General features: G+C 39.2%; 3 protein-coding genes across 3 annotated transcripts; all 3 read left to right on the top strand.

Annotated features, from left to right (window-relative positions):
• The first annotated feature begins 778 nt into the window (after positions 1 to 778).
• LOC148764284 (uncharacterized) lies at positions 779 to 7,966 on the top strand. Its single transcript, XM_088803291.1, has 3 exons — positions 779 to 844; positions 1,581 to 2,967; positions 7,895 to 7,966. The coding sequence occupies exons 2-3, from the start codon at positions 1,587 to 1,589 to the stop codon at positions 7,942 to 7,944; spliced, it is 1,431 nt and encodes a 476-aa protein (XP_088659417.1). The 5' UTR covers positions 779 to 844; positions 1,581 to 1,586; the 3' UTR covers positions 7,945 to 7,966.
• Positions 7,967 to 8,813: 847 nt separating this feature from the next.
• Positions 8,814 to 16,001, top strand: LOC148764283 (uncharacterized). The gene is made up of 3 exons (XM_088803288.1): positions 8,814 to 8,879; positions 9,616 to 11,002; positions 15,930 to 16,001. Exons 2-3 carry the CDS (start codon positions 9,622 to 9,624, stop codon positions 15,977 to 15,979), a joined length of 1,431 nt encoding a protein of 476 aa, XP_088659414.1. The 5' UTR covers positions 8,814 to 8,879; positions 9,616 to 9,621; the 3' UTR covers positions 15,980 to 16,001.
• Positions 16,002 to 16,848: 847 nt separating this feature from the next.
• On the top strand, positions 16,849 to 24,979 carry LOC148764282 (uncharacterized). Its single transcript, XM_088803284.1, has 4 exons — positions 16,849 to 16,914; positions 17,651 to 19,037; positions 23,965 to 24,048; positions 24,884 to 24,979. Exons 2-3 carry the CDS (start codon positions 17,657 to 17,659, stop codon positions 24,012 to 24,014), a joined length of 1,431 nt encoding a protein of 476 aa, XP_088659410.1. The 5' UTR covers positions 16,849 to 16,914; positions 17,651 to 17,656; the 3' UTR covers positions 24,015 to 24,048; positions 24,884 to 24,979.
• Positions 24,980 to 25,703: the final 724 nt, after the last annotated feature.

Below are 25,703 nucleotides of genomic sequence, written 5' to 3'. Positions count from 1 at the left end.
ATTCTATGGAAAAAGGAATTTAAAAAGATAAATTTTCATGTTTTATGAATAAATGAGTTTCAATGAAATTAAATTATAAATTGTTTTGAAATTAATAGTGATTTTGAAAAGTAGAGTACACGGAGACTGTTAATTGTGGCAATTTAATTGTTTAAATTAACTGGCTTATGATAAATCGAGCATGATTTGCTAGTTGGCAATTGTATTGAAATGCGAATTGTTTGGTTACCTTGAAAAACTACGAATTACAAAATTGCCATATCATGTTATTGAGTTTTATTATATGGTGGATTATATGTTAATTAATCACTGCAGTAGGGGGTTTATGTGGACCAACCTTTTAGAGGGGCACGGTAAACCCCATTATATTCTTACCTCGAACGGAGAGGCGCGTAGGGTATCTCCTGGGGTAAAGTTTAGGGTTCACTTCACGTTAAACCACCACGTGAGGGGGAACTCAGCCAACGCCAAGGAACGGCTATGTTTTCAAAACAAAAACATGATTTATGTGAAATGTGAATTTTAATAGCCTTGGCGGTCTCGGTAGGATGCCTCGGCCAAGGTGTCCCCGATAATGGATTTATGGCACAAGCCTAGATTTTTATGAGATTCATAAGCCTCTTTACGTGTTTCGAACAAAATGTGTTCTAATGCTATAACCCAGTTTATGATGATTTACTTTATTGTCTCCATGTACTCAACTCTAGATGTTTAGGATGATGTTTGTTTACTCATTGAGATTTTATAATCTCACCACCCTCCTTTCCACCCATTTCAGGTTCAGTATAGACTGTAGATAGCTGATCTCATCGAGGACTACAGTGGGATCTGCATTTTCCAAACCGTAGGTTCACAGTCCTCTTTACTTTTGTTTATTCGGGGGCACTCTTATTATTGTAAATTAAATTAAATATTTTGGCTTACTGTATTTAAGTATAATTTATTTAGCTTTTACGTTATAAAAATTATTCACGTATAACTCTATAAATATTGTTTTATAAGAAAATAGAATATTTTACTTAATATTTCTTTTATTTTCTTATTATATTCAAATAACCATAATTTCGTTTTAAATGAAGATTTTAGACTTTTAAACTCATTTTGAATATGAATTGTGTGTTTTGTACTTGTATATTACGTTTTAGCCAGTTTTAAAATTTTTGAAAAAAATGACCAAAATACCCTTGTGAGACGAAAAATTAATATTTTATTTGTTTAAAGTTGGAAACAGCTTAAAATATTTTAGAACACGATATTTGACAATGGTTGCTCACAAGGGAACAGAGAAACTGATAGTAAAGCCTTGCGGGGTTTCGGGTTGACATTCCGGGCAATAAGTGTCTACCGGGACACCGCGGCGGTTGTCACGGGCTCAAGGGGAGTACCGGGTCGTGACAATTCGATTGGTATCAGAGCTTTTGGTTTTCAAGATCAAAGTTTTTAGTTTTAAAGTTGTTTTGGAAAATTTACAATATCAGTGTGGCCCCGGATTAAGTTAAGTTAGGTTAGGTTGAATAGAATACATGCATTTGCATATAGAGCCTAAGGTTACCTAAACTTGCTCGTATTTTTTTTTATAGATTATAATGCCTCCTCGACGCGGACGCCCACCTCTCACTAGATCGGTTGGGAGGGGAAGAGGTCGTTCCCAACGTCATCAGCCAGATACAGTAGACGAGGAATCAGCTGCATCTACCATTCGGGCAGCACCTGCTGCTGAACAGGCCGATAGTCCTCCACATCCTCCACCTCCTCAGCCACCTACTGGTATTCCCGCCATGCCTACTGAGGCAGCACAAGCATTGGCAGCTTTCTTTGCAGCAATGGCTGGTCAAGCTCAGACTGGTCAAGTTCCACCTGTAGTGCCTCCAGTTACTCATTTAGTTCCACCACCAATACAGGATGTATCCATTTCCAAGAAGCTGAAGGAGGCTAGGCAATTGGGTTGTGTATCTTTCACTGGTGAGTTGGATGCCACTGTGGCAAAGGATTGGATTAATCAGGTGTCCGAGACTCTTTCTGATATGGGATTAGATGATGACATGAAGCTGATGGTGGCTACGAGATTATTAGAGAAGAGGGCTCGTACTTGGTGGAATTCGGTGAAGTCCCGTTCCGCTACTCCTCAGACATGGTCCGATTTTCTCAGGGAATTCGATGGTCAGTATTTCACTTATTTCCATCAAAAAGAAAAGAAGAGAGAATTTTTGAGTTTGAAACAGGGAAATCTAACTGTAGAGGAGTACGAGACTCGTTTTAACGAGTTGATGTTATATGTGCCGGATCTGGTGAAATCTGAGCAGGATCAAGCCAGCTATTTCGAGGAAGGGCTCCGTAATGAGATCAGAGAGCGAATGACAGTGATTGGTAGGGAGCCACATAAGGAGGTGGTACAGATGGCTTTACGGGCTGAGAAGCTCGCGACTGAGAATAGAAAGATTCGGACTGAGTTTGCAAAAAAGAGGAATCCTGGTATGTCTTCTAGTCAGCCAGTAAAAAGAGGCAAGGACTCAGCGACTTCAAGGAGCACTACTTCTGTTTCCGTGACATCTCCTCGACCTCCATTTCCACCATCACAGCAGAGACCTTCGAGGTTTAGCAGATCTGCTATGACTGGTTCTGGGAAGAGTCTCGGAGGTTTTGACAGATGCAGAAATTGTGGGAATTATCATAGTGGGCTATGTAGAGGGCCAACAAGATGTTTCCAATGTGGACAGACGGGTCACATTAGGAGTAATTGCCCACAGTTAGGACGAGCCACTGTAGCTGCATCATCTCCACTAGCTCGCACAGATATACAGAGGAGAGATTCTTCTGGGTTACCACAGAGACAGGGAGTAGCCATACGGTCTGGTGTGGAGAGTAATACCCCGTCACATCCACCTTCGAGACCACAGACTCGTACCGCGACAAGAGTTTTTGCTGTGACAGAAGATGAGGCACGAGTCCGACCTGGAGCAGTGACAGGTACTATGTCTTTATTTGATAAAGATGCTTATGTTTTGATAGATTCTGGCTCAGATAGATCTTATGTGAGTACGACATTTGCATCAATTACTGATAGAAACCTGTCACCATTAGAGGAAGAAATTGTAGTGCATACCCCTCTAGGAGAACAGTTGATTAGAAATACTTGTTATAGAGACTGTGGGGTAAGGGTAGGTGAGGAAGAATTTAGGGGTGACTTAATTCCTCTAGAGATCTTGGATTTTGATTTAATATTAGGTATGGACTGGTTAACTGCACATTGGGCAAACGTGGATTGTTTCCGAAAAGAAGTTGTTCTTCGGAATTCGAAGGGAGCAGAGATTGTGTTTGTAGGGGAACGTCGAGTATTACCATCTTGTGTAATCTCGGCCATCAAAGCTTCAAAATTAGTGCAAAAAGGGTATCCGACTTATTTGGCATACGTGATCGATACTTCAAAGGGGGAACCTAAGTTAGAGGATGTCCCAATAGTAAGTGAGTTTCTTGATGTATTTCCTGATGATTTACCGGGAATACCTCCTAATCGAGAGCTTGAGTTCCCTATTGATTTACTTCCGGGTACCGCACCTATTTCTATTCCTCCATATAGAATGGCTCTAGCAGAGTTGAAGGAACTGAAAGCCCAGTTGCAAGATTTGGTGGATAAAGGTTTCATTCGCCCTAGCATTTCTCCTTGGGGAGCACCAGTCCTATTTGTAAAGAAGAAAGATGGCACTCTTCGATTGTGTATTGATTACCGTCAGTTGAACCGAGTGACCATCAAGAATAAATACCCTTTACCCCGGATAGACGATCTTTTTGATCAATTACGAGGTGCTATGGTATTCTCTAAGATTGATTTGAAATCTGGGTACTATCAGTTGAGGATTAAGGAGCAGGATGTACCTAAGACTGCCTTCAGGACGCGTTATGGGCATTATGAGTTTCTGGTGATGCCGTTTGGTTTGACTAATGCCCCGGCAGTTTTTATGGATCTTATGAACAGGGTGTTCCATCCATACTTGGATAAGTTTGTGATAGTATTCATCGATGACATCCTGGTTTATTCGAAGAATGATGATGAACATGCTGCCCATTTGCGCATTGTGTTGCAAACTTTACGCGAGAGACAACTCTATGCCAAGTTCTCTAAATGTGAATTCTGGTTGAAGGAAGTGGTTTTCTTGGGACATGTGGTGTCCGGAGCTGGAATTTATGTCGATCCCAAGAAGATTGAGGCAATCTTGCAATGGGAGCAACCGAGAACGGTAACTGAGATTCGTAGTTTCCTTGGCTTAGCCGGTTATTACCGGAGATTTGTTCAGGGATTTTCTTTGATAGCAGCTCCTCTGACTCGTTTAACTCGTAAAGGAGTTAAGTATGAGTGGGATGATGTTTGTGAGAATCGATTACAGGAGCTAAAGAACCGGTTAACCTCCGCTCCCGTTTTAACATTTCCTGTTAGTGGAAAAGAATTTGTGGTATATAGCGATGCATCTAAGTTGGGATTAGGGTGTGTGTTGATGCAGGACGAGAAAGTAATAGCTTATGCTTCCCGACAGTTGAAGAAGCACGAGACGAATTACCCTACTCATGACTTGGAGTTAGCAGCAGTAGTATTCGCATTGAAGATTTGGAGACATTATTTATATGGTGAGCGTTGTCGGATTTTTTCTGATCATAAAAGTTTGAAGTATTTGCTCACCCAGAAAGAGCTTAACTTGAGACAGAGACGATGGTTGGAGTTGATTAAGGATTATGACTTAGTGATTGATTATCATCCGGGAAAAGCAAATGTTGTAGCGGATGCCTTAAGTCGTAAATCCTCATCGTCGTTAGCAACACTTCAAAGTTCTTATTTTCCGATGTTACTTGAGATGAAATCTCTAGGGATCCAGTTGAATAATGGTGAGGATGGAACCCTACTTGCTAGTTTCGTCGTGAGACCTTCATTGTTGAATCAGATAAGAGAATTGCAGAAATCTGATGATTGGTTGAAACAGGAAGTTCAAAAGCTGCAAGATGGAGAAGCTAGTGAGTTTAGACTCAGCGATGATGGTACTTTCATGCTTAGAGACCGAATTTGTGTTCCTAAGGATGATCAATTGAGACGAGCTATTTTGGAGGAAGCTCATTCTTCCGCCTACGCTTTACATCCCGGAAGCACCAAGATGTATCGGACTATTAAAGAAAGTTATTGGTGGCCGGGTATGAAACGAGACATAGCAGAGTTTGTAGCGAAATGTCTCACATGCCAACAGATCAAGGCGGAGCATCAAAAACCGTCAGGTACTCTTCAACCTTTACCGATTCCTGAATAGAAGTGGGAACATGTGACTATGGACTTTGTATTGGGTTTGCCGCGGACACAAAGTGGGAAGGATGCTATTTGGGTGATTGTGGATAGATTGACTAAGTCCGCCCATTTCTTGGCTATCCATAGCACGTATTCTATTGAGAGGCTGGCAAGACTTTATATAGATGAGATTGTGAGATTACACGGAGTCCCAGTTTCTATTGTGTCAGATCGAGACCCTCGATTTACTTCTCGATTTTGGCCGAAATTTCAGGAAGCTCTTGGAACTAAATTGAGATTTAGTACTGCCTTTCATCCACAGACAGATGGTCAATCTGAGAGAACTATTCAGACCTTGGAGGATATGTTACGGGCTTGTGTCATTGACTTTATCGGGAGTTGGGACAAACACTTGCCATTGGTGGAGTTTGCTTATAATAACAGTTTTCAGTCTAGTATTGGGATGGCACCATACGAGGCTTTGTATGGAAGGAAATGCCGAACTCCGCTCTGTTGGGATGAAGTAGGTGAGAGGAAATTGGTGAATGTGGAATTGATTGATTTGACAAACGATAAGGTCAAAGTTATCCGAGAGCGATTAAAGACAGCTCAAGATAGGCAGAAGAATTATTCGGATAAACGAAGGAAAGATTTGGAGTTTGAAGTCGACGATAAAGTTTTTCTTAAGGTTTCTCCTTGGAAAGGTAATAATTTGAAATTTCCAAGAATTAAATCTTATTTGATTATACTATTGTGATAATTTGTGGTATTTATTGGATGATGAAAGGTGTGATTCGATTCGCGAAGAGGGGAAAGCTCAATCCAAGATACATTGGACCTTTTCGTATCATTGAAAGGATTGGGCCAGTGGCTTACAGACTTGAATTACCCCCAGAGTTAGATCGAATTCATAATGTCTTCCATGTCTCGATGTTGAAAAAGTATGTTCCCGATCCCTCTCACATTTTAGAGACACCTCCCATTGAGTTGCATGAGGATTTGAAGTTCGAGGTGCAGCCTGTACGTATTCTAGATCGAAAGGATCGAGTGCTAAGGAACAAGAGCATTCCAATGGTGAAAGTATTGTGGAAGAATGCTCGAATGGAGGAGATGACGTGGGAAGTCGAGAGCCAGATGAGAAACCAATATCCACATCTTTTATTGGAATTAGGTAAGTGAAATTTTGAGGTCAAAATTTTATTTTAAGGGGGGTAGTGCTGTAAAGCCCGACCTTATAAAATACTATTCATGACATACATGTGATGATAGCATGATTGCATGCTAGGAGAGTCCCGAAAAATTTACAAAAGTCGGTATTGTACCTAGAGGTACAATAAAGTTGATTTAATCCTCGAACTAGATCAAATAGGAATTTTAAGGTGAGATTAAGAGTTTCACAGTTCATGGATGACTTAAAATGGTAATTTGGAGTTTGAGGATCAATTTGGAGTCAAATCGGAATTTTCACTAACTAGGGGCAAAATGGTCATTTGCCACCTGGGGACAAAATAGGAATTTTAGAAAAGATTTTTTTTGACCCCATTTGACTTATTAGAGTATAATTTGACTTATTGAAGTATGATTTGAGGTTTAGAAGTGAAAAATTTTAATTTCGGTATAATTTGGAGTATAGGGGTAAAATGGTAATTTTGCCACTTCAGGGGCAAAATTGTAATTTTCCACCACCAGGATATTTTTTCCAGCACATGGTCTTCCTTGTCTTCATCTTTGACTCTTGACTAAACATGTGGTGGAGATAAAATGTTTAAATTTTTAAAATTTTAAAAACGGGCCAATGACATGATGCCATGTGTCATGCCTTTATTAATTTATTATTTTCCTTTTTAAAAGGCACAAAATCAGCCCATCTTCCACCCCATGGCCGGCCAAACCAGCAAGAAGAGAGAGAAAATAAAAACAAAACCCTAGAGAGAGAAAATCAAAGAAAAAGTGTGAATTTTCAAGGAAATTAAGTGAAAAAGGTGAGTTTTTTTCTATTAAGCTTGAGTTTTCTTATTCCCAAGCATTTCTCTTTATTTTCCATGATTAAATTACATGTTTTCATGATGAATTAAATTCTGGAAAAATGGGTTAGGAGAGAGAAAGTTGTTGGATTTATTTGATTTTAATTTATGTTAGTGTTTTTAGTTAGTTTAGCATATTTAGAAACAAAACAACAAGAAAAGAATTTATTTTCTCCCCCAACCATTAATGGCTGAATTTACCATGTAGTGAGTGAGGATGAGTTTGATTTTATTCTAGGAGAATTGGTTAAGGAATGATGAATTATGAGCCTAGAAAAATAATGGGAATTTTCGGAGCAAAAATACGAATTTTTACCCACTAGGGGTATTTTCGTAATTTACTGTTGGGACTGATAATTTGCACCACACTGAGGGACATTAAGTTAATTTGGGTGCAATTGAGGTATAGAAACTGAAAAGAATTAAATTGGAGTTTAAACGGACCCGTTAGGAATTTAATCGGGTGATAAGACGAATTAGGCCAATACCAGATTTAGATAGTTACCAGTGCATTTTTGCATTCCATATCATGCATTGGTAGTCTAAATTAGTTTAATTTTGATTTAGTACCAACTTGGTGAAACTCTCGATTTTGTATTGTGTCAAGGTGGTGAGTCCTCCGATAAAGGCAAGGAAATTGCATCCGAGGACCAGTAGACAGAGTGCTTCGAAAGTCTGCATTCTAGACATTGTGAGTAAACTTACTGTCATTTTAATTATCTAGGGTGGTTTTTAGATGCTTTCATGAATTCTATGGAAAAAGGAATTTAAAAAGATAAATTTTCATGTTTTATGAATAAATGAGTTTCAATGAAATTAAATTATAAATTGTTTTGAAATTAATAGTGATTTTGAAAAATAGAGTACACGGAGACTGTTAATTGTGGCAATTTAATTGTTTAAATTAACTGGCTTATGATAAATCGAGCATGATTTGCTAGTTGGCAATTGTATTGAAATGCGAATTGTTTGGTTACCTTGAAAAACTACGAATTACAAAATTGCCATATCATGTTATTGAGTTTTATTATATGGTGGATTATATATTAATTAATCACTGCAGTAGGGGGTTTATGTGGACCAGCCTTTTAGAGGGGCACGGTAAACCCCATTATATTCTTACCTCAAACGGAGAGGCGCGTAGGGTATCTCCTGGGGTAAAGTTTAGGGTTCACTTCACGTTAAACCACCACGTGAGGGGGAACTCAGCCAACGCCAAGGAACGGCTATGTTTTCAAAACAAAAACATGATTTATGTGAAATGTGAATTTTAATAGCCTTGGCGGTCTCGGTAGGATGCCTCGGCCAAGGTGTCCCCGATAATGGATTTATGGCACAAGCCTAGATTTTTATGAGATTCATAAGCCTCTTTACGTGTTTCGAACAAAATGTGTTCTAATGCTATAACCCAGTTTATGATGATTTACTTTATTGTCTCCATGTACTCAACTCTAGATGTTTAGGATGATGTTTGTTTACTCATTGAGATTTTATAATCTCACCACCCTCCTTTCCACCCATTTCAGGTTCAGTATAGACTGTAGATAGCTGATCTCATCGAGGACTACAGTGGGATCTGCATTTTCCAAACCGTAGGTTCACAGTCCTCTTTACTTTTGTTTATTCGGGGGCACTCTTATTATTGTAAATTAAATTAAATATTTTGGCTTACTGTATTTAAGTATAATTTATTTAGCTTTTACGTTATAAAAATTATTCACGTATAACTCTATAAATATTGTTTTATAAGAAAATAGAATATTTTACTTAATATTTCTTTTATTTTCTTATTATATTCAAATAACCATAATTTCGTTTTAAATGAAGATTTTAGACTTTTAAACTCATTTTGAATATGAATTGTGTGTTTTGTACTTGTATATTACGTTTTAGCCAGTTTTAAAATTTTTGAAAAAAATGACCAAAATACCCTTGTGAGACGAAAAATTAATATTTTATTTGTTTAAAGTTGGAAACAGCTTAAAATATTTTAGAACACGATATTTGACAATGGTTGCTCACAAGGGAACAGAGAAACTGATAGTAAAGCCTTGCGGGGTTTCGGGTTGACATTCCGGGCAATAAGTGTCTACCGGGACACCGCGGCGGTTGTCACGGGCTCAAGGGGAGTACCGGGTCGTGACAATTCGATTGGTATCAGAGCTTTTGGTTTTCAAGATCAAAGTTTTTAGTTTTAAAGTTGTTTTGGAAAATTTACAATATCAGTGTGGCCCCGGATTAAGTTAAGTTAGGTTAGGTTGAATAGAATACATGCATTTGCATATAGAGCCTAAGGTTACCTAAACTTGCTCGTATTTTTTTTTATAGATTATAATGCCTCCTCGACGCGGACGCCCACCTCTCACTAGATCGGTTGGGAGGGGAAGAGGTCGTTCCCAACGTCATCAGCCAGATACAGTAGACGAGGAATCAGCTGCATCTACCATTCGGGCAGCACCTGCTGCTGAACAGGCCGATAGTCCTCCACATCCTCCACCTCCTCAGCCACCTACTGGTATTCCCGCCATGCCTACTGAGGCAGCACAAGCATTGGCAGCTTTCTTTGCAGCAATGGCTGGTCAAGCTCAGACTGGTCAAGTTCCACCTGTAGTGCCTCCAGTTACTCATTTAGTTCCACCACCAATACAGGATGTATCCATTTCCAAGAAGCTGAAGGAGGCTAGGCAATTGGGTTGTGTATCTTTCACTGGTGAGTTGGATGCCACTGTGGCAAAGGATTGGATTAATCAGGTGTCCGAGACTCTTTCTGATATGGGATTAGATGATGACATGAAGCTGATGGTGGCTACGAGATTATTAGAGAAGAGGGCTCGTACTTGGTGGAATTCGGTGAAGTCCCGTTCCGCTACTCCTCAGACATGGTCCGATTTTCTCAGGGAATTCGATGGTCAGTATTTCACTTATTTCCATCAAAAAGAAAAGAAGAGAGAATTTTTGAGTTTGAAACAGGGAAATCTAACTGTAGAGGAGTACGAGACTCGTTTTAACGAGTTGATGTTATATGTGCCGGATCTGGTGAAATCTGAGCAGGATCAAGCCAGCTATTTCGAGGAAGGGCTCCGTAATGAGATCAGAGAGCGAATGACAGTGATTGGTAGGGAGCCACATAAGGAGGTGGTACAGATGGCTTTACGGGCTGAGAAGCTCGCGACTGAGAATAGAAAGATTCGGACTGAGTTTGCAAAAAAGAGGAATCCTGGTATGTCTTCTAGTCAGCCAGTAAAAAGAGGCAAGGACTCAGCGACTTCAAGGAGCACTACTTCTGTTTCCGTGACATCTCCTCGACCTCCATTTCCACCATCACAGCAGAGACCTTCGAGGTTTAGCAGATCTGCTATGACTGGTTCTGGGAAGAGTCTCGGAGGTTTTGACAGATGCAGAAATTGTGGGAATTATCATAGTGGGCTATGTAGAGGGCCAACAAGATGTTTCCAATGTGGACAGACGGGTCACATTAGGAGTAATTGCCCACAGTTAGGACGAGCCACTGTAGCTGCATCATCTCCACTAGCTCGCACAGATATACAGAGGAGAGATTCTTCTGGGTTACCACAGAGACAGGGAGTAGCCATACGGTCTGGTGTGGAGAGTAATACCCCGTCACATCCACCTTCGAGACCACAGACTCGTACCGCGACAAGAGTTTTTGCTGTGACAGAAGATGAGGCACGAGTCCGACCTGGAGCAGTGACAGGTACTATGTCTTTATTTGATAAAGATGCTTATGTTTTGATAGATTCTGGCTCAGATAGATCTTATGTGAGTACGACATTTGCATCAATTACTGATAGAAACCTGTCACCATTAGAGGAAGAAATTGTAGTGCATACCCCTCTAGGAGAACAGTTGATTAGAAATACTTGTTATAGAGACTGTGGGGTAAGGGTAGGTGAGGAAGAATTTAGGGGTGACTTAATTCCTCTAGAGATCTTGGATTTTGATTTAATATTAGGTATGGACTGGTTAACTGCACATTGGGCAAACGTGGATTGTTTCCGAAAAGAAGTTGTTCTTCGGAATTCGAAGGGAGCAGAGATTGTGTTTGTAGGGGAACGTCGAGTATTACCATCTTGTGTAATCTCGGCCATCAAAGCTTCAAAATTAGTGCAAAAAGGGTATCCGACTTATTTGGCATACGTGATCGATACTTCAAAGGGGGAACCTAAGTTAGAGGATGTCCCAATAGTAAGTGAGTTTCTTGATGTATTTCCTGATGATTTACCGGGAATACCTCCTAATCGAGAGCTTGAGTTCCCTATTGATTTACTTCCGGGTACCGCACCTATTTCTATTCCTCCATATAGAATGGCTCTAGCAGAGTTGAAGGAACTGAAAGCCCAGTTGCAAGATTTGGTGGATAAAGGTTTCATTCGCCCTAGCATTTCTCCTTGGGGAGCACCAGTCCTATTTGTAAAGAAGAAAGATGGCACTCTTCGATTGTGTATTGATTACCGTCAGTTGAACCGAGTGACCATCAAGAATAAATACCCTTTACCCCGGATAGACGATCTTTTTGATCAATTACGAGGTGCTATGGTATTCTCTAAGATTGATTTGAAATCTGGGTACTATCAGTTGAGGATTAAGGAGCAGGATGTACCTAAGACTGCCTTCAGGACGCGTTATGGGCATTATGAGTTTCTGGTGATGCCGTTTGGTTTGACTAATGCCCCGGCAGTTTTTATGGATCTTATGAACAGGGTGTTCCATCCATACTTGGATAAGTTTGTGATAGTATTCATCGATGACATCCTGGTTTATTCGAAGAATGATGATGAACATGCTGCCCATTTGCGCATTGTGTTGCAAACTTTACGCGAGAGACAACTCTATGCCAAGTTCTCTAAATGTGAATTCTGGTTGAAGGAAGTGGTTTTCTTGGGACATGTGGTGTCCGGAGCTGGAATTTATGTCGATCCCAAGAAGATTGAGGCAATCTTGCAATGGGAGCAACCGAGAACGGTAACTGAGATTCGTAGTTTCCTTGGCTTAGCCGGTTATTACCGGAGATTTGTTCAGGGATTTTCTTTGATAGCAGCTCCTCTGACTCGTTTAACTCGTAAAGGAGTTAAGTATGAGTGGGATGATGTTTGTGAGAATCGATTACAGGAGCTAAAGAACCGGTTAACCTCCGCTCCCGTTTTAACATTTCCTGTTAGTGGAAAAGAATTTGTGGTATATAGCGATGCATCTAAGTTGGGATTAGGGTGTGTGTTGATGCAGGACGAGAAAGTAATAGCTTATGCTTCCCGACAGTTGAAGAAGCACGAGACGAATTACCCTACTCATGACTTGGAGTTAGCAGCAGTAGTATTCGCATTGAAGATTTGGAGACATTATTTATATGGTGAGCGTTGTCGGATTTTTTCTGATCATAAAAGTTTGAAGTATTTGCTCACCCAGAAAGAGCTTAACTTGAGACAGAGACGATGGTTGGAGTTGATTAAGGATTATGACTTAGTGATTGATTATCATCCGGGAAAAGCAAATGTTGTAGCGGATGCCTTAAGTCGTAAATCCTCATCGTCGTTAGCAACACTTCAAAGTTCTTATTTTCCGATGTTACTTGAGATGAAATCTCTAGGGATCCAGTTGAATAATGGTGAGGATGGAACCCTACTTGCTAGTTTCGTCGTGAGACCTTCATTGTTGAATCAGATAAGAGAATTGCAGAAATCTGATGATTGGTTGAAACAGGAAGTTCAAAAGCTGCAAGATGGAGAAGCTAGTGAGTTTAGACTCAGCGATGATGGTACTTTCATGCTTAGAGACCGAATTTGTGTTCCTAAGGATGATCAATTGAGACGAGCTATTTTGGAGGAAGCTCATTCTTCCGCCTACGCTTTACATCCCGGAAGCACCAAGATGTATCGGACTATTAAAGAAAGTTATTGGTGGCCGGGTATGAAACGAGACATAGCAGAGTTTGTAGCGAAATGTCTCACATGCCAACAGATCAAGGCGGAGCATCAAAAACCGTCAGGTACTCTTCAACCTTTACCGATTCCTGAATAGAAGTGGGAACATGTGACTATGGACTTTGTATTGGGTTTGCCGCGGACACAAAGTGGGAAGGATGCTATTTGGGTGATTGTGGATAGATTGACTAAGTCCGCCCATTTCTTGGCTATCCATAGCACGTATTCTATTGAGAGGCTGGCAAGACTTTATATAGATGAGATTGTGAGATTACACGGAGTCCCAGTTTCTATTGTGTCAGATCGAGACCCTCGATTTACTTCTCGATTTTGGCCGAAATTTCAGGAAGCTCTTGGAACTAAATTGAGATTTAGTACTGCCTTTCATCCACAGACAGATGGTCAATCTGAGAGAACTATTCAGACCTTGGAGGATATGTTACGGGCTTGTGTCATTGACTTTATCGGGAGTTGGGACAAACACTTGCCATTGGTGGAGTTTGCTTATAATAACAGTTTTCAGTCTAGTATTGGGATGGCACCATACGAGGCTTTGTATGGAAGGAAATGCCGAACTCCGCTCTGTTGGGATGAAGTAGGTGAGAGGAAATTGGTGAATGTGGAATTGATTGATTTGACAAACGATAAGGTCAAAGTTATCCGAGAGCGATTAAAGACAGCTCAAGATAGGCAGAAGAATTATTCGGATAAACGAAGGAAAGATTTGGAGTTTGAAGTCGACGATAAAGTTTTTCTTAAGGTTTCTCCTTGGAAAGGTAATAATTTGAAATTTCCAAGAATTAAATCTTATTTGATTATACTATTGTGATAATTTGTGGTATTTATTGGATGATGAAAGGTGTGATTCGATTCGCGAAGAGGGGAAAGCTCAATCCAAGATACATTGGACCTTTTCGTATCATTGAAAGGATTGGGCCAGTGGCTTACAGACTTGAATTACCCCCAGAGTTAGATCGAATTCATAATGTCTTCCATGTCTCGATGTTGAAAAAGTATGTTCCCGATCCCTCTCACATTTTAGAGACACCTCCCATTGAGTTGCATGAGGATTTGAAGTTCGAGGTGCAGCCTGTACGTATTCTAGATCGAAAGGATCGAGTGCTAAGGAACAAGAGCATTCCAATGGTGAAAGTATTGTGGAAGAATGCTCGAATGGAGGAGATGACGTGGGAAGTCGAGAGCCAGATGAGAAACCAATATCCACATCTTTTATTGGAATTAGGTAAGTGAAATTTTGAGGTCAAAATTTTATTTTAAGGGGGGTAGTGCTGTAAAGCCCGACCTTATAAAATACTATTCATGACATACATGTGATGATAGCATGATTGCATGCTAGGAGAGTCCCGAAAAATTTACAAAAGTCGGTATTGTACCTAGAGGTACAATAAAGTTGATTTAATCCTCGAACTAGATCAAATAGGAATTTTAAGGTGAGATTAAGAGTTTCACAGTTCATGGATGACTTAAAATGGTAATTTGGAGTTTGAGGATCAATTTGGAGTCAAATCGGAATTTTCACTAACTAGGGGCAAAATGGTCATTTGCCACCTGGGGACAAAATAGGAATTTTAGAAAAGATTTTTTTTGACCCCATTTGACTTATTAGAGTATAATTTGACTTATTGAAGTATGATTTGAGGTTTAGAAGTGAAAAATTTTAATTTCGGTATAATTTGGAGTATAGGGGTAAAATGGTAATTTTGCCACTTCAGGGGCAAAATTGTAATTTTCCACCACCAGGATATTTTTTCCAGCACATGGTCTTCCTTGTCTTCATCTTTGACTCTTGACTAAACATGTGGTGGAGATAAAATGTTTAAATTTTTAAAATTTTAAAAACGGGCCAATGACATGATGCCATGTGTCATGCCTTTATTAATTTATTATTTTCCTTTTTAAAAGGCACAAAATCAGCCCATCTTCCACCCCATGGCCGGCCAAACCAGCAAGAAGAGAGAGAAAATAAAAACAAAACCCTAGAGAGAGAAAATCAAAGAAAAAGTGTGAATTTTCAAGGAAATTAAGTGAAAAAGGTGAGTTTTTTTCTATTAAGCTTGAGTTTTCTTATTCCCAAGCATTTCTCTTTATTTTCCATGATTAAATTACATGTTTTCATGATGAATTAAATTCTGGAAAAATGGGTTAGGAGAGAGAAAGTTGTTGGATTTATTTGATTTTAATTTATGTTAGTGTTTTTAGTTAGTTTAGCATATTTAGAAACAAAACAACAAGAAAAGAATTTATTTTCTCCCCCAACCATTAATGGCTGAATTTACCATGTAGTGAGTGAGGATGAGTTTGATTTTATTCTAGGAGAATTGGTTAAGGAATGATGAATTATGAGCCTAGAAAAATAATGGGAATTTTCGGAGCAAAAATACGAATTTTTACCCACTAGGGGTATTTTCGTAATTTACTGTTGGGACTGATAATTTGCACCACACTGAGGGACATTAAGTTAATTTGGGTGCAATTGAGGTATAGAAACTGAAAAGAATTAAATTGGAGTTTAAACGGACCCGTTAGGAATTTAATCGGGTGATAAGACGAATTAGGCCAATACCAGATTTAGATAGTTACCAGTGCATTTTTGCATTCCATATCATGCATTGGTAGTCTAAATTAGTTTAATTTTGATTTAGTACCAACTTGGTGAAACTCTCGATTTTGTATTGTGTCAAGGTGGTGAGTCCTCCGATAAAGGCAAGGAAATTGCATCCGAGGACCAGTAGACAGAGTGCTTCGAAAGTCTGCATTCTAGACATTGTGAGTAAACTTACTGTCATTTTAATTATCTAGGGTGGTTTTTAGATGCTTTCATGAATTCTATGGAAAAAGGAATTTAAAAAGATAAATTTTCATGTTTTATGAATAAATGAGTTTCAATGAAATTAAATTATAAATTGTTTTGAAATTAATAGTGATTTTGAAAAATAGAGTACACGGAGACTGTTAATTGTGGCAATTTAATTGTTTAAATTAACTGGCTTATGATAAATCGAGCATGATTTGCTAGTTGGCAATTGTATTGAAATGCGAATTGTTTGGTTACCTTGAAAAACTACGAATTACAAAATTGCCATATCATGTTATTGAGTTTTATTATATGGTGGATTATATATTAATTAATCACTGCAGTAGGGGGTTTATGTGGACCAGCCTTTTAGAGGGGCACGGTAAACCCCATTATATTCTTACCTCAAACGGAGAGGCGCGTAGGGTATCTCCTGGGGTAAAGTTTAGGGTTCACTTCACGTTAAACCACCACGTGAGGGGGAACTCAGCCAACGCCAAGGAACGGCTATGTTTTCAAAACAAAAACATGATTTATGTGAAATGTGAATTTTAATAGCCTTGGCGGTCTCGGTAGGATGCCTCGGCCAAGGTGTCCCCGATAATGGATTTATGGCACAAGCCTAGATTTTTATGAGATTCATAAGCCTCTTTACGTGTTTCGAACAAAATGTGTTCTAATGCTATAACCCAGTTTATGATGATTTACTTTATTGTCTCCATGTACTCAACTCTAGATGTTTAGGATGATGTTTGTTTACTCATTGAGATTTTATAATCTCACCACCCTCCTTTCCACCCATTTCAGGTTCAGTATAGACTGTAGATAGCTGATCTCATCGAGGACTACAGTGGGATCTGCATTTTCCAAACCGTAGGTTCACAGTCCTCTTTACTTTTGTTTATTCGGGGGCACTCTTATTATTGTAAATTAAATTAAATATTTTGGCTTACTGTATTTAAGTATAATTTATTTAGCTTTTACGTTATAAAAATTATTCACGTATAACTCTATAAATATTGTTTTATAAGAAAATAGAATATTTTACTTAATATTTCTTTTATTTTCTTATTATATTCAAATAACCATAATTTCGTTTTAAATGAAGATTTTAGACTTTTAAACTCATTTTGAATATGAATTGTGTGTTTTGTACTTGTATATTACGTTTTAGCCAGTTTTAAAATTTTTGAAAAAAATGACCAAAATACCCTTGTGAGACGAAAAATTAATATTTTATTTGTTTAAAGTTGGAAACAGCTTAAAATATTTTAGAACACGATATTTGACAATGGTTGCTCACAAGGGAACAGAGAAACTGATAGTAAAGCCTTGCGGGGTTTCGGGTTGACATTCCGGGCAATAAGTGTCTACCGGGACACCGCGGCGGTTGTCACGGGCTCAAGGGGAGTACCGGGTCGTGACAATTCGATTGGTATCAGAGCTTTTGGTTTTCAAGATCAAAGTTTTTAGTTTTAAAGTTGTTTTGGAAAATTTACAATATCAGTGTGGCCCCGGATTAAGTTAAGTTAGGTTAGGTTGAATAGAATACATGCATTTGCATATAGAGCCTAAGGTTACCTAAACTTGCTCGTATTTTTTTTTATAGATTATAATGCCTCCTCGACGCGGACGCCCACCTCTCACTAGATCGGTTGGGAGGGGAAGAGGTCGTTCCCAACGTCATCAGCCAGATACAGTAGACGAGGAATCAGCTGCATCTACCATTCGGGTAGCACCTGCTGCTGAACAGGCCGATAGTCCTCCACATCCTCCACCTCCTCAGCCACCTACTGGTATTCCCGCCATGCCTACTGAGGCAGCACAAGCATTGGCAGCTTTCTTTGCAGCAATGGCTGGTCAAGCTCAGACTGGTCAAGTTCCACCTGTAGTGCCTCCAGTTACTCATTTAGTTCCACCACCAATACAGGATGTATCCATTTCCAAGAAGCTGAAGGAGGCTAGGCAATTGGGTTGTGTATCTTTCACTGGTGAGTTGGATGCCACTGTGGCAAAGGATTGGATTAATCAGGTGTCCGAGACTCTTTCTGATATGGGATTAGATGATGACATGAAGCTGATGGTGGCTACGAGATTATTAGAGAAGAGGGCTCGTACTTGGTGGAATTCGGTGAAGTCCCGTTCCGCTACTCCTCAGACATGGTCCGATTTTCTCAGGGAATTCGATGGTCAGTATTTCACTTATTTCCATCAAAAAGAAAAGAAGAGAGAATTTTTGAGTTTGAAACAGGGAAATCTAACTGTAGAGGAGTACGAGACTCGTTTTAACGAGTTGATGTTATATGTGCCGGATCTGGTGAAATCTGAGCAGGATCAAGCCAGCTATTTCGAGGAAGGGCTCCGTAATGAGATCAGAGAGCGAATGACAGTGATTGGTAGGGAGCCACATAAGGAGGTGGTACAGATGGCTTTACGGGCTGAGAAGCTCGCGACTGAGAATAGAAAGATTCGGACTGAGTTTGCAAAAAAGAGGAATCCTGGTATGTCTTCTAGTCAGCCAGTAAAAAGAGGCAAGGACTCAGCGACTTCAAGGAGCACTACTTCTGTTTCCGTGACATCTCCTCGACCTCCATTTCCACCATCACAGCAGAGACCTTCGAGGTTTAGCAGATCTGCTATGACTGGTTCTGGGAAGAGTCTCGGAGGTTTTGACAGATGCAGAAATTGTGGGAATTATCATAGTGGGCTATGTAGAGGGCCAACAAGATGTTTCCAATGTGGACAGACGGGTCACATTAGGAGTAATTGCCCACAGTTAGGACGAGCCACTGTAGCTGCATCATCTCCACCAGCTCGCACAGATATACAGAGGAGAGATTCTTCTGGGTTACCACAGAGACAGGGAGTAGCCATACGGTCTGGTGTGGAGAGTAATACCCCGTCACATCCACCTTCGAGACCACAGACTCGTACCGCGACAAGAGTTTTTGCTGTGACAGAAGATGAGGCACGAGTCCGACCTGGAGCAGTGACAGGTACTATGTCTTTATTTGATAAAGATGCTTATGTTTTGATAGATTCTGGCTCAGATAGATCTTATGTGAGTACGACATTTGCATCAATTACTGATAGAAACCTGTCACCATTAGAGGAAGAAATTGTAGTGCATACCCCTCTAGGAGAACAGTTGATTAGAAATACTTGTTATAGAGACTGTGGGGTAAGGGTAGGTGAGGAAGAATTTAGGGGTGACTTAATTCCTCTAGAGATCTTGGATTTTGATTTAATATTAGGTATGGACTGGTTAACTGCACATTGGGCAAACGTGGATTGTTTCCGAAAAGAAGTTGTTCTTCGGAATTCGAAGGGAGCAGAGATTGTGTTTGTAGGGGAACGTCGAGTATTACCATCTTGTGTAATCTCGGCCATCAAAGCTTCAAAATTAGTGCAAAAAGGGTATCCGACTTATTTGGCATACGTGATCGATACTTCAAAGGGGGAACCTAAGTTAGAGGATGTCCCAATAGTAAGTGAGTTTCTTGATGTATTTCCTGATGATTTACCGGGAATACCTCCTAATCGAGAGCTTGAGTTCCCTATTGATTTACTTCCGGGTACCGCACCTATTTCTATTCCTCCATATAGAATGGCTCTAGCAGAGTTGAAGGAACTGAAAGCCCAGTTGCAAGATTTGGTGGATAAAGGTTTCATTCGCCCTAGCATTTCTCCTTGGGGAGCACCAGTCCTATTTGTAAAGAAGAAAGATGGCACTCTTCGATTGTGTATTGATTACCGTCAGTTGAACCGAGTGACCATCAAGAATAAATACCCTTTACCCCGGATAGACGATCTTTTTGATCAATTACGAGGTGCTATGGTATTCTCTAAGATTGATTTGAAATCTGGGTACTATCAGTTGAGGATTAAGGAGCAGGATGTACCTAAGACTGCCTTCAGGACGCGTTATGGGCATTATGAGTTTCTGGTGATGCCGTTTGGTTTGACTAATGCCCCGGCAGTTTTTATGGATCTTATGAACAGGGTGTTCCATCCATACTTGGATAAGTTTGTGATAGTATTCATCGATGACATCCTGGTTTATTCGAAGAATGATGATGAACATGCTGCCCATTTGCGCATTGTGTTGCAAACTTTACGCGAGAGACAACTCTATGCCAAGTTCTCTAAATGTGAATTCTGGTTGAAGGAAGTGGTTTTCTTGGGACATGTGGTGTCCGGAGCTGGAATTTATGTCGATCCCAAGAAGATTGAGGCAATCTTGCAATGGGAGCAACCGAGAACGGTAACTGAGATTCGTAGTTTCCTTGGCTTAGCCGGTTATTACCGGAGATTTGTTCAGGGATTTTCTTTGATAGCAGCTCCTCTGACTCGTTTAACTCGTAAAGGAGTTAAGTATGAGTGGGATGATGTTTGTGAGAATCGATTACAGGAGCTAAAGAACCGGTTAACCTCCGCTCCCGTTTTAACATTTCCTGTTAGTGGAAAAGAATTTGTGGTATATAGCGATGCATCTAAGTTGGGATTAGGGTGTGTGTTGATGCAGGACGAGAAAGTAATAGCTTATGCTTCCCGACAGTTGAAGAAGCACGAGACGAATTACCCTACTCATGACTTGGAGTTAGCAGCAGTAGTATTCGCATTGAAGATTTGGAGACATTATTTATATGGTGAGCGTTGTCGGATTTTTTCTGATCATAAAAGTTTGAAGTATTTGCTCACCCAGAAAGAGCTTAACTTGAGACAGAGACGATGGTTGGAGTTGATTAAGGATTATGACTTAGTGATTGATTATCATCCGGGAAAAGCAAATGTTGTAGCGGATGCCTTAAGTCGTAAATCCTCATCGTCGTTAGCAACACTTCAAAGTTCTTATTTTCCGATGTTACTTGAGATGAAATCTCTAGGGATCCAGTTGAATAATGGTGAGGATGGAACCCTACTTGCTAGTTTCGTCGTGAGACCTTCATTGTTGAATCAGATAAGAGAATTGCAGAAATCTGATGATTGGTTGAAACAGGAAGTTCAAAAGCTGCAAGATGGAGAAGCTAGTGAGTTTAGACTCAGCGATGATGGTACTTTCATGCTTAGAGACCGAATTTGTGTTCCTAAGGATGATCAATTGAGACGAGCTATTTTGGAGGAAGCTCATTCTTCCGCCTACGCTTTACATCCCGGAAGCACCAAGATGTATCGGACTATTAAAGAAAGTTATTGGTGGCCGGGTATGAAACGAGACATAGCAGAGTTTGTAGCGAAATGTCTCACATGCCAACAGATCAAGGCGGAGCATCAAAAACCGTCAGGTACTCTTCAACCTTTACCGATTCCTGAATAGAAGTGGGAACATGTGACTATGGACTTTGTATTGGGTTTGCCGCGGACACAAAGTGGGAAGGATGCTATTTGGGTGATTGTGGATAGATTGACTAAGTCCGCCCATTTCTTGGCTATCCATAGCACGTATTCTATTGAGAGGCTGGCAAGACTTTATATAGATGAGATTGTGAGATTACACGGAGTCCCAGTTTCTATTGTGTCAGATCGAGACCCTCGATTTACTTCTCGATTTTGGCCGAAATTTCAGGAAGCTCTTGGAACTAAATTGAGATTTAGTACTGCCTTTCATCCACAGACAGATGGTCAATCTGAGAGAACTATTCAGACCTTGGAGGATATGTTACGGGCTTGTGTCATTGACTTTATCGGGAGTTGGGACAAACACTTGCCATTGGTGGAGTTTGCTTATAATAACAGTTTTCAGTCTAGTATTGGGATGGCACCATACGAGGCTTTGTATGGAAGGAAATGCCGAACTCCGCTCTGTTGGGATGAAGTAGGTGAGAGGAAATTGGTGAATGTGGAATTGATTGATTTGACAAACGATAAGGTCAAAGTTATCCGAGAGCGATTAAAGACAGCTCAAGATAGGCAGAAGAATTATTCGGATAAACGAAGGAAAGATTTGGAGTTTGAAGTCGACGATAAAGTTTTTCTTAAGGTTTCTCCTTGGAAAGGTAATAATTTGAAATTTCCAAGAATTAAATCTTATTTGATTATACTATTGTGATAATTTGTGGTATTTATTGGATGATGAAAGGTGTGATTCGATTCGCGAAGAGGGGAAAGCTCAATCCAAGATACATTGGACCTTTTCGTATCATTGAAAGGATTGGGCCAGTGGCTTACAGACTTGAATTACCCCCAGAGTTAGATCGAATTCATAATGTCTTCCATGTCTCGATGTTGAAAAAGTATGTTCCCGATCCCTCTCACATTTTAGAGACTCCTCCCATTGAGTTGCATGAGGATTTGAAGTTCGAGGTGCAGCCTGTACGTATTCTAGATCGAAAGGATCGAGTGCTAAGGAACAAGAGCATTCCAATGGTGAAAGTATTGTGGAAGAATGCTCGAATGGAGGAGATGACGTGGGAAGTCGAGAGCCAGATGAGAAACCAATATCCACATCTTTTATTGGAATTAGGTAAGTGAAATTTTGAGGTCAAAATTTTATTTTAAGGGGGGTAGTGCTGTAAAGCCCGACCTTATAAAATACTATTCATGACATACATGTGATGATAGCATGATTGCATGCTAGGAGAGTCCCGAAAAATTTACAAAAGTCGGTATTGTACCTAGAGGTACAATAAAGTTGATTTAATCCTCGAACTAGATCAAATAGGAATTTTAAGGTGAGATTAAGAGTTTCACAGTTCATGGATGACTTAAAATGGTAATTTGGAGTTTGAGGATCAATTTGGAGTCAAATCGGAATTTTCACTAACTAGGGGCAAAATGGTCATTTGCCACCTGGGGACAAAATAGGAATTTTAGAAAAGATTTTTTTTGACCCCATTTGACTTATTAGAGTATAATTTGACTTATTGAAGTATGATTTGAGGTTTAGAAGTGAAAAATTTTAATTTCGGTATAATTTGGAGTATAGGGGTAAAATGGTAATTTTGCCACTTCAGGGGCAAAATTGTAATTTTCCACCACCAGGATATTTTTTCCAGCACATGGTCTTCCTTGTCTTCATCTTTGACTCTTGACTAAACATGTGGTGGAGATAAAATGTTTAAATTTTTAAAATTTTAAAAACGGGCCAATGACATGATACCATGTGTCATGCCTTTATTAATTTATTATTTTCCTTTTTAAAAGGCACAAAATCAGCCCATCTTCCACTCCATGGCCGGCCAAACCAGCAAGAAGAGAGAGAAAATAAAAACAAAACCCTAGAGAGAGAAAATCAAAGAAAAAGTGTGAATTTTCAAGGAAATTAAGTGAAAAAGGTGAGTTTTTTTCTATTAAGCTTGAGTTTTCTTATTCCCAAGCATTTCTCTTTATTTTCCATGATTAAATTACATGTTTTCATGATGAATTAAATTCTGGAAAAATGGGTTAGGAGAGAGAAAGTTGTTGGATTTATTTGATTTTAATTTATGTTAGTGTTTTTAGTTAGTTTAGCATATTTAGAAACAAAACAACAAGAAAAGAATTTATTTTCTCCCCCAACCATTAATGGCTGAATTTACCATGTAGTGAGTGAGGATGAGTTTGATTTTATTCTAGGAGAATTGGTTAAGGAATGATGAATTATGAGCCTAGAAAAATAATGGGAATTTTCGGAGCAAAAATACGAATTTTTACCCACTAGGGGTATTTTCGTAATTTACTGTTGGGACTGATAATTTGCACCACACTGAGGGACATTAAGTTAATTTGGGTGCAATTGAGGTATAGAAACTGAAAAGAATTAAATTGGAGTTTAAACGGACCCGTTAGGAATTTAATCGGGTGATAAGACGAATTAGGCCAATACCAGATTTAGATAGTTACCAGTGCATTTTTGCATTCCATATCATGCATTGGTAGTCTAAATTAGTTTAATTTTGATTTAGTACCAACTTGGTGAAACTCTCGATTTTGTATTGTGTCAAGGTGGTGAGTCCTCCGATAAAGGCAAGGAAATTGCATCCGAGGACCAGTAGACAGAGTGCTTCGAAAGTCTGCATTCTAGACATTGTGAGTAAACTTACTGTCATTTTAATTATCTAGGGTGGTTTTTAGATGCTTTCATGAATTCTATGGAAAAAGGAATTTAAAAAGATAAATTTTCATGTTTTATGAATAAATGAGTTTCAATGAAATTAAATTATAAATTGTTTTGAAATTAATAGTGATTTTGAAAAATAGAGTACACGGAGACTGTTAATTGTGGCAATTTAATTGTTTAAATTAACTGGCTTATGATAAATCGAGCATGATTTGCTAGTTGGCAATTGTATTGAAATGCGAATTGTTTGGTTACCTTGAAAAACTACGAATTACAAAATTGCCATATCATGTTATTGAGTTTTATTATATGGTGGATTATATATTAATTAATCACTGCAGTAGGGGGTTTATGTGGACCAGCCTTTTAGAGGGGCACGGTAAACCCCATTATATTCTTACCTCGAACGGAGAGGCGCGTAGGGTATCTCCTGGGGTAAAGTTTAGGGTTCACTTCACGTTAAACCACCACGTGAGGGGGAACTCAGCCAACGCCAAGGAACGGCTATGTTTTCAAAACAAAAACATGATTTATGTGAAATGTGAATTTTAATAGCCTTGGCGGTCTCGGTAGGATGCCTCGGCCAAGGTGTCCCCGATAATGGATTTATGGCACAAGCCTAGATTTTTATGAGATTCATAAGCCTCTTTACGTGTTTCGAACAAAATGTGTTCTAATGCTATAACCCAGTTTATGATGATTTACTTTATTGTCTCCATGTACTCAACTCTAGATGTTTAGGATGATGTTTGTTTACTCATTGAGATTTTATAATCTCACCACCCTCCTTTCCACCCATTTCAGGTTCAGTATAGACTGTAGATAGCTGATCTCATCGAGGACTACAGTGGGATCTGCATTTTCCAAACCGTAGGTTCACAGTCCTCTTTACTTTTGTTTATTCGGGGGCACTCTTGTTATTGTAAATTAAATTAAATATTTTGGCTTACTGTATTTAAGTATAATTTATTTAGCTTTTACGTTATAAAAATTATTCACGTATAACTCTATAAATATTGTTTTATAAGAAAATAGAATATTTTACTTAATATTTCTTTTATTTTCTTATTATATTCAAATAACCATAATTTCGTTTTAAATGAAGATTTTAGACTTTTAAACTCATTTTGAATATGAATTGTGTGTTTTGTACTTGTATATTACGTTTTAGCCAATTTTAAAATTTTTGAGAAAAATGACCAAAATACCCTTGTGAGACGAAAAATTAATATTTTATTTGTTTAAAGTTGGAAACAGCTTAAAATATTTTAGAACACGATATTTGACAATGGTTGCTCACAAGGGAACAGAGAAACTGATAGTAAAGCCTTGCGGGGTTTCGGGTTGACATTCCGGGCAATAAGTGTCTACCGGGACACCGCGGCGGTTGTCACGGGCTCAAGGGGAGTACCGGGTCGTGACATTTATTGTCAACATGTTGAGAACCTAATGAGTCATACACATAAGGTGAATTGTCGAAAATAAGTTGAGTTCAATTGGATGTGATCTAATTGATTTTATAGAGGCTTAATCCAATTAAGTTTTGGGCTAAATCAAATATGATTTGATGGAGTATTAAATAAAAGCCTAATTAGCCCAAGATATTTTATAATCCTTATTAGAT

Source organism: Theobroma cacao, chromosome 2, assembly GCF_053813885.1.
Source record: "Theobroma cacao isolate CCN51 chromosome 2, ASM5381388v1, whole genome shotgun sequence".
Lineage (NCBI taxonomy): Eukaryota > Viridiplantae > Streptophyta > Magnoliopsida > Malvales > Malvaceae > Theobroma > Theobroma cacao.
The sequence above is the reverse complement of the archived record's forward strand: the minus strand, read 5'-3'. Positions and strand labels throughout refer to the sequence as shown.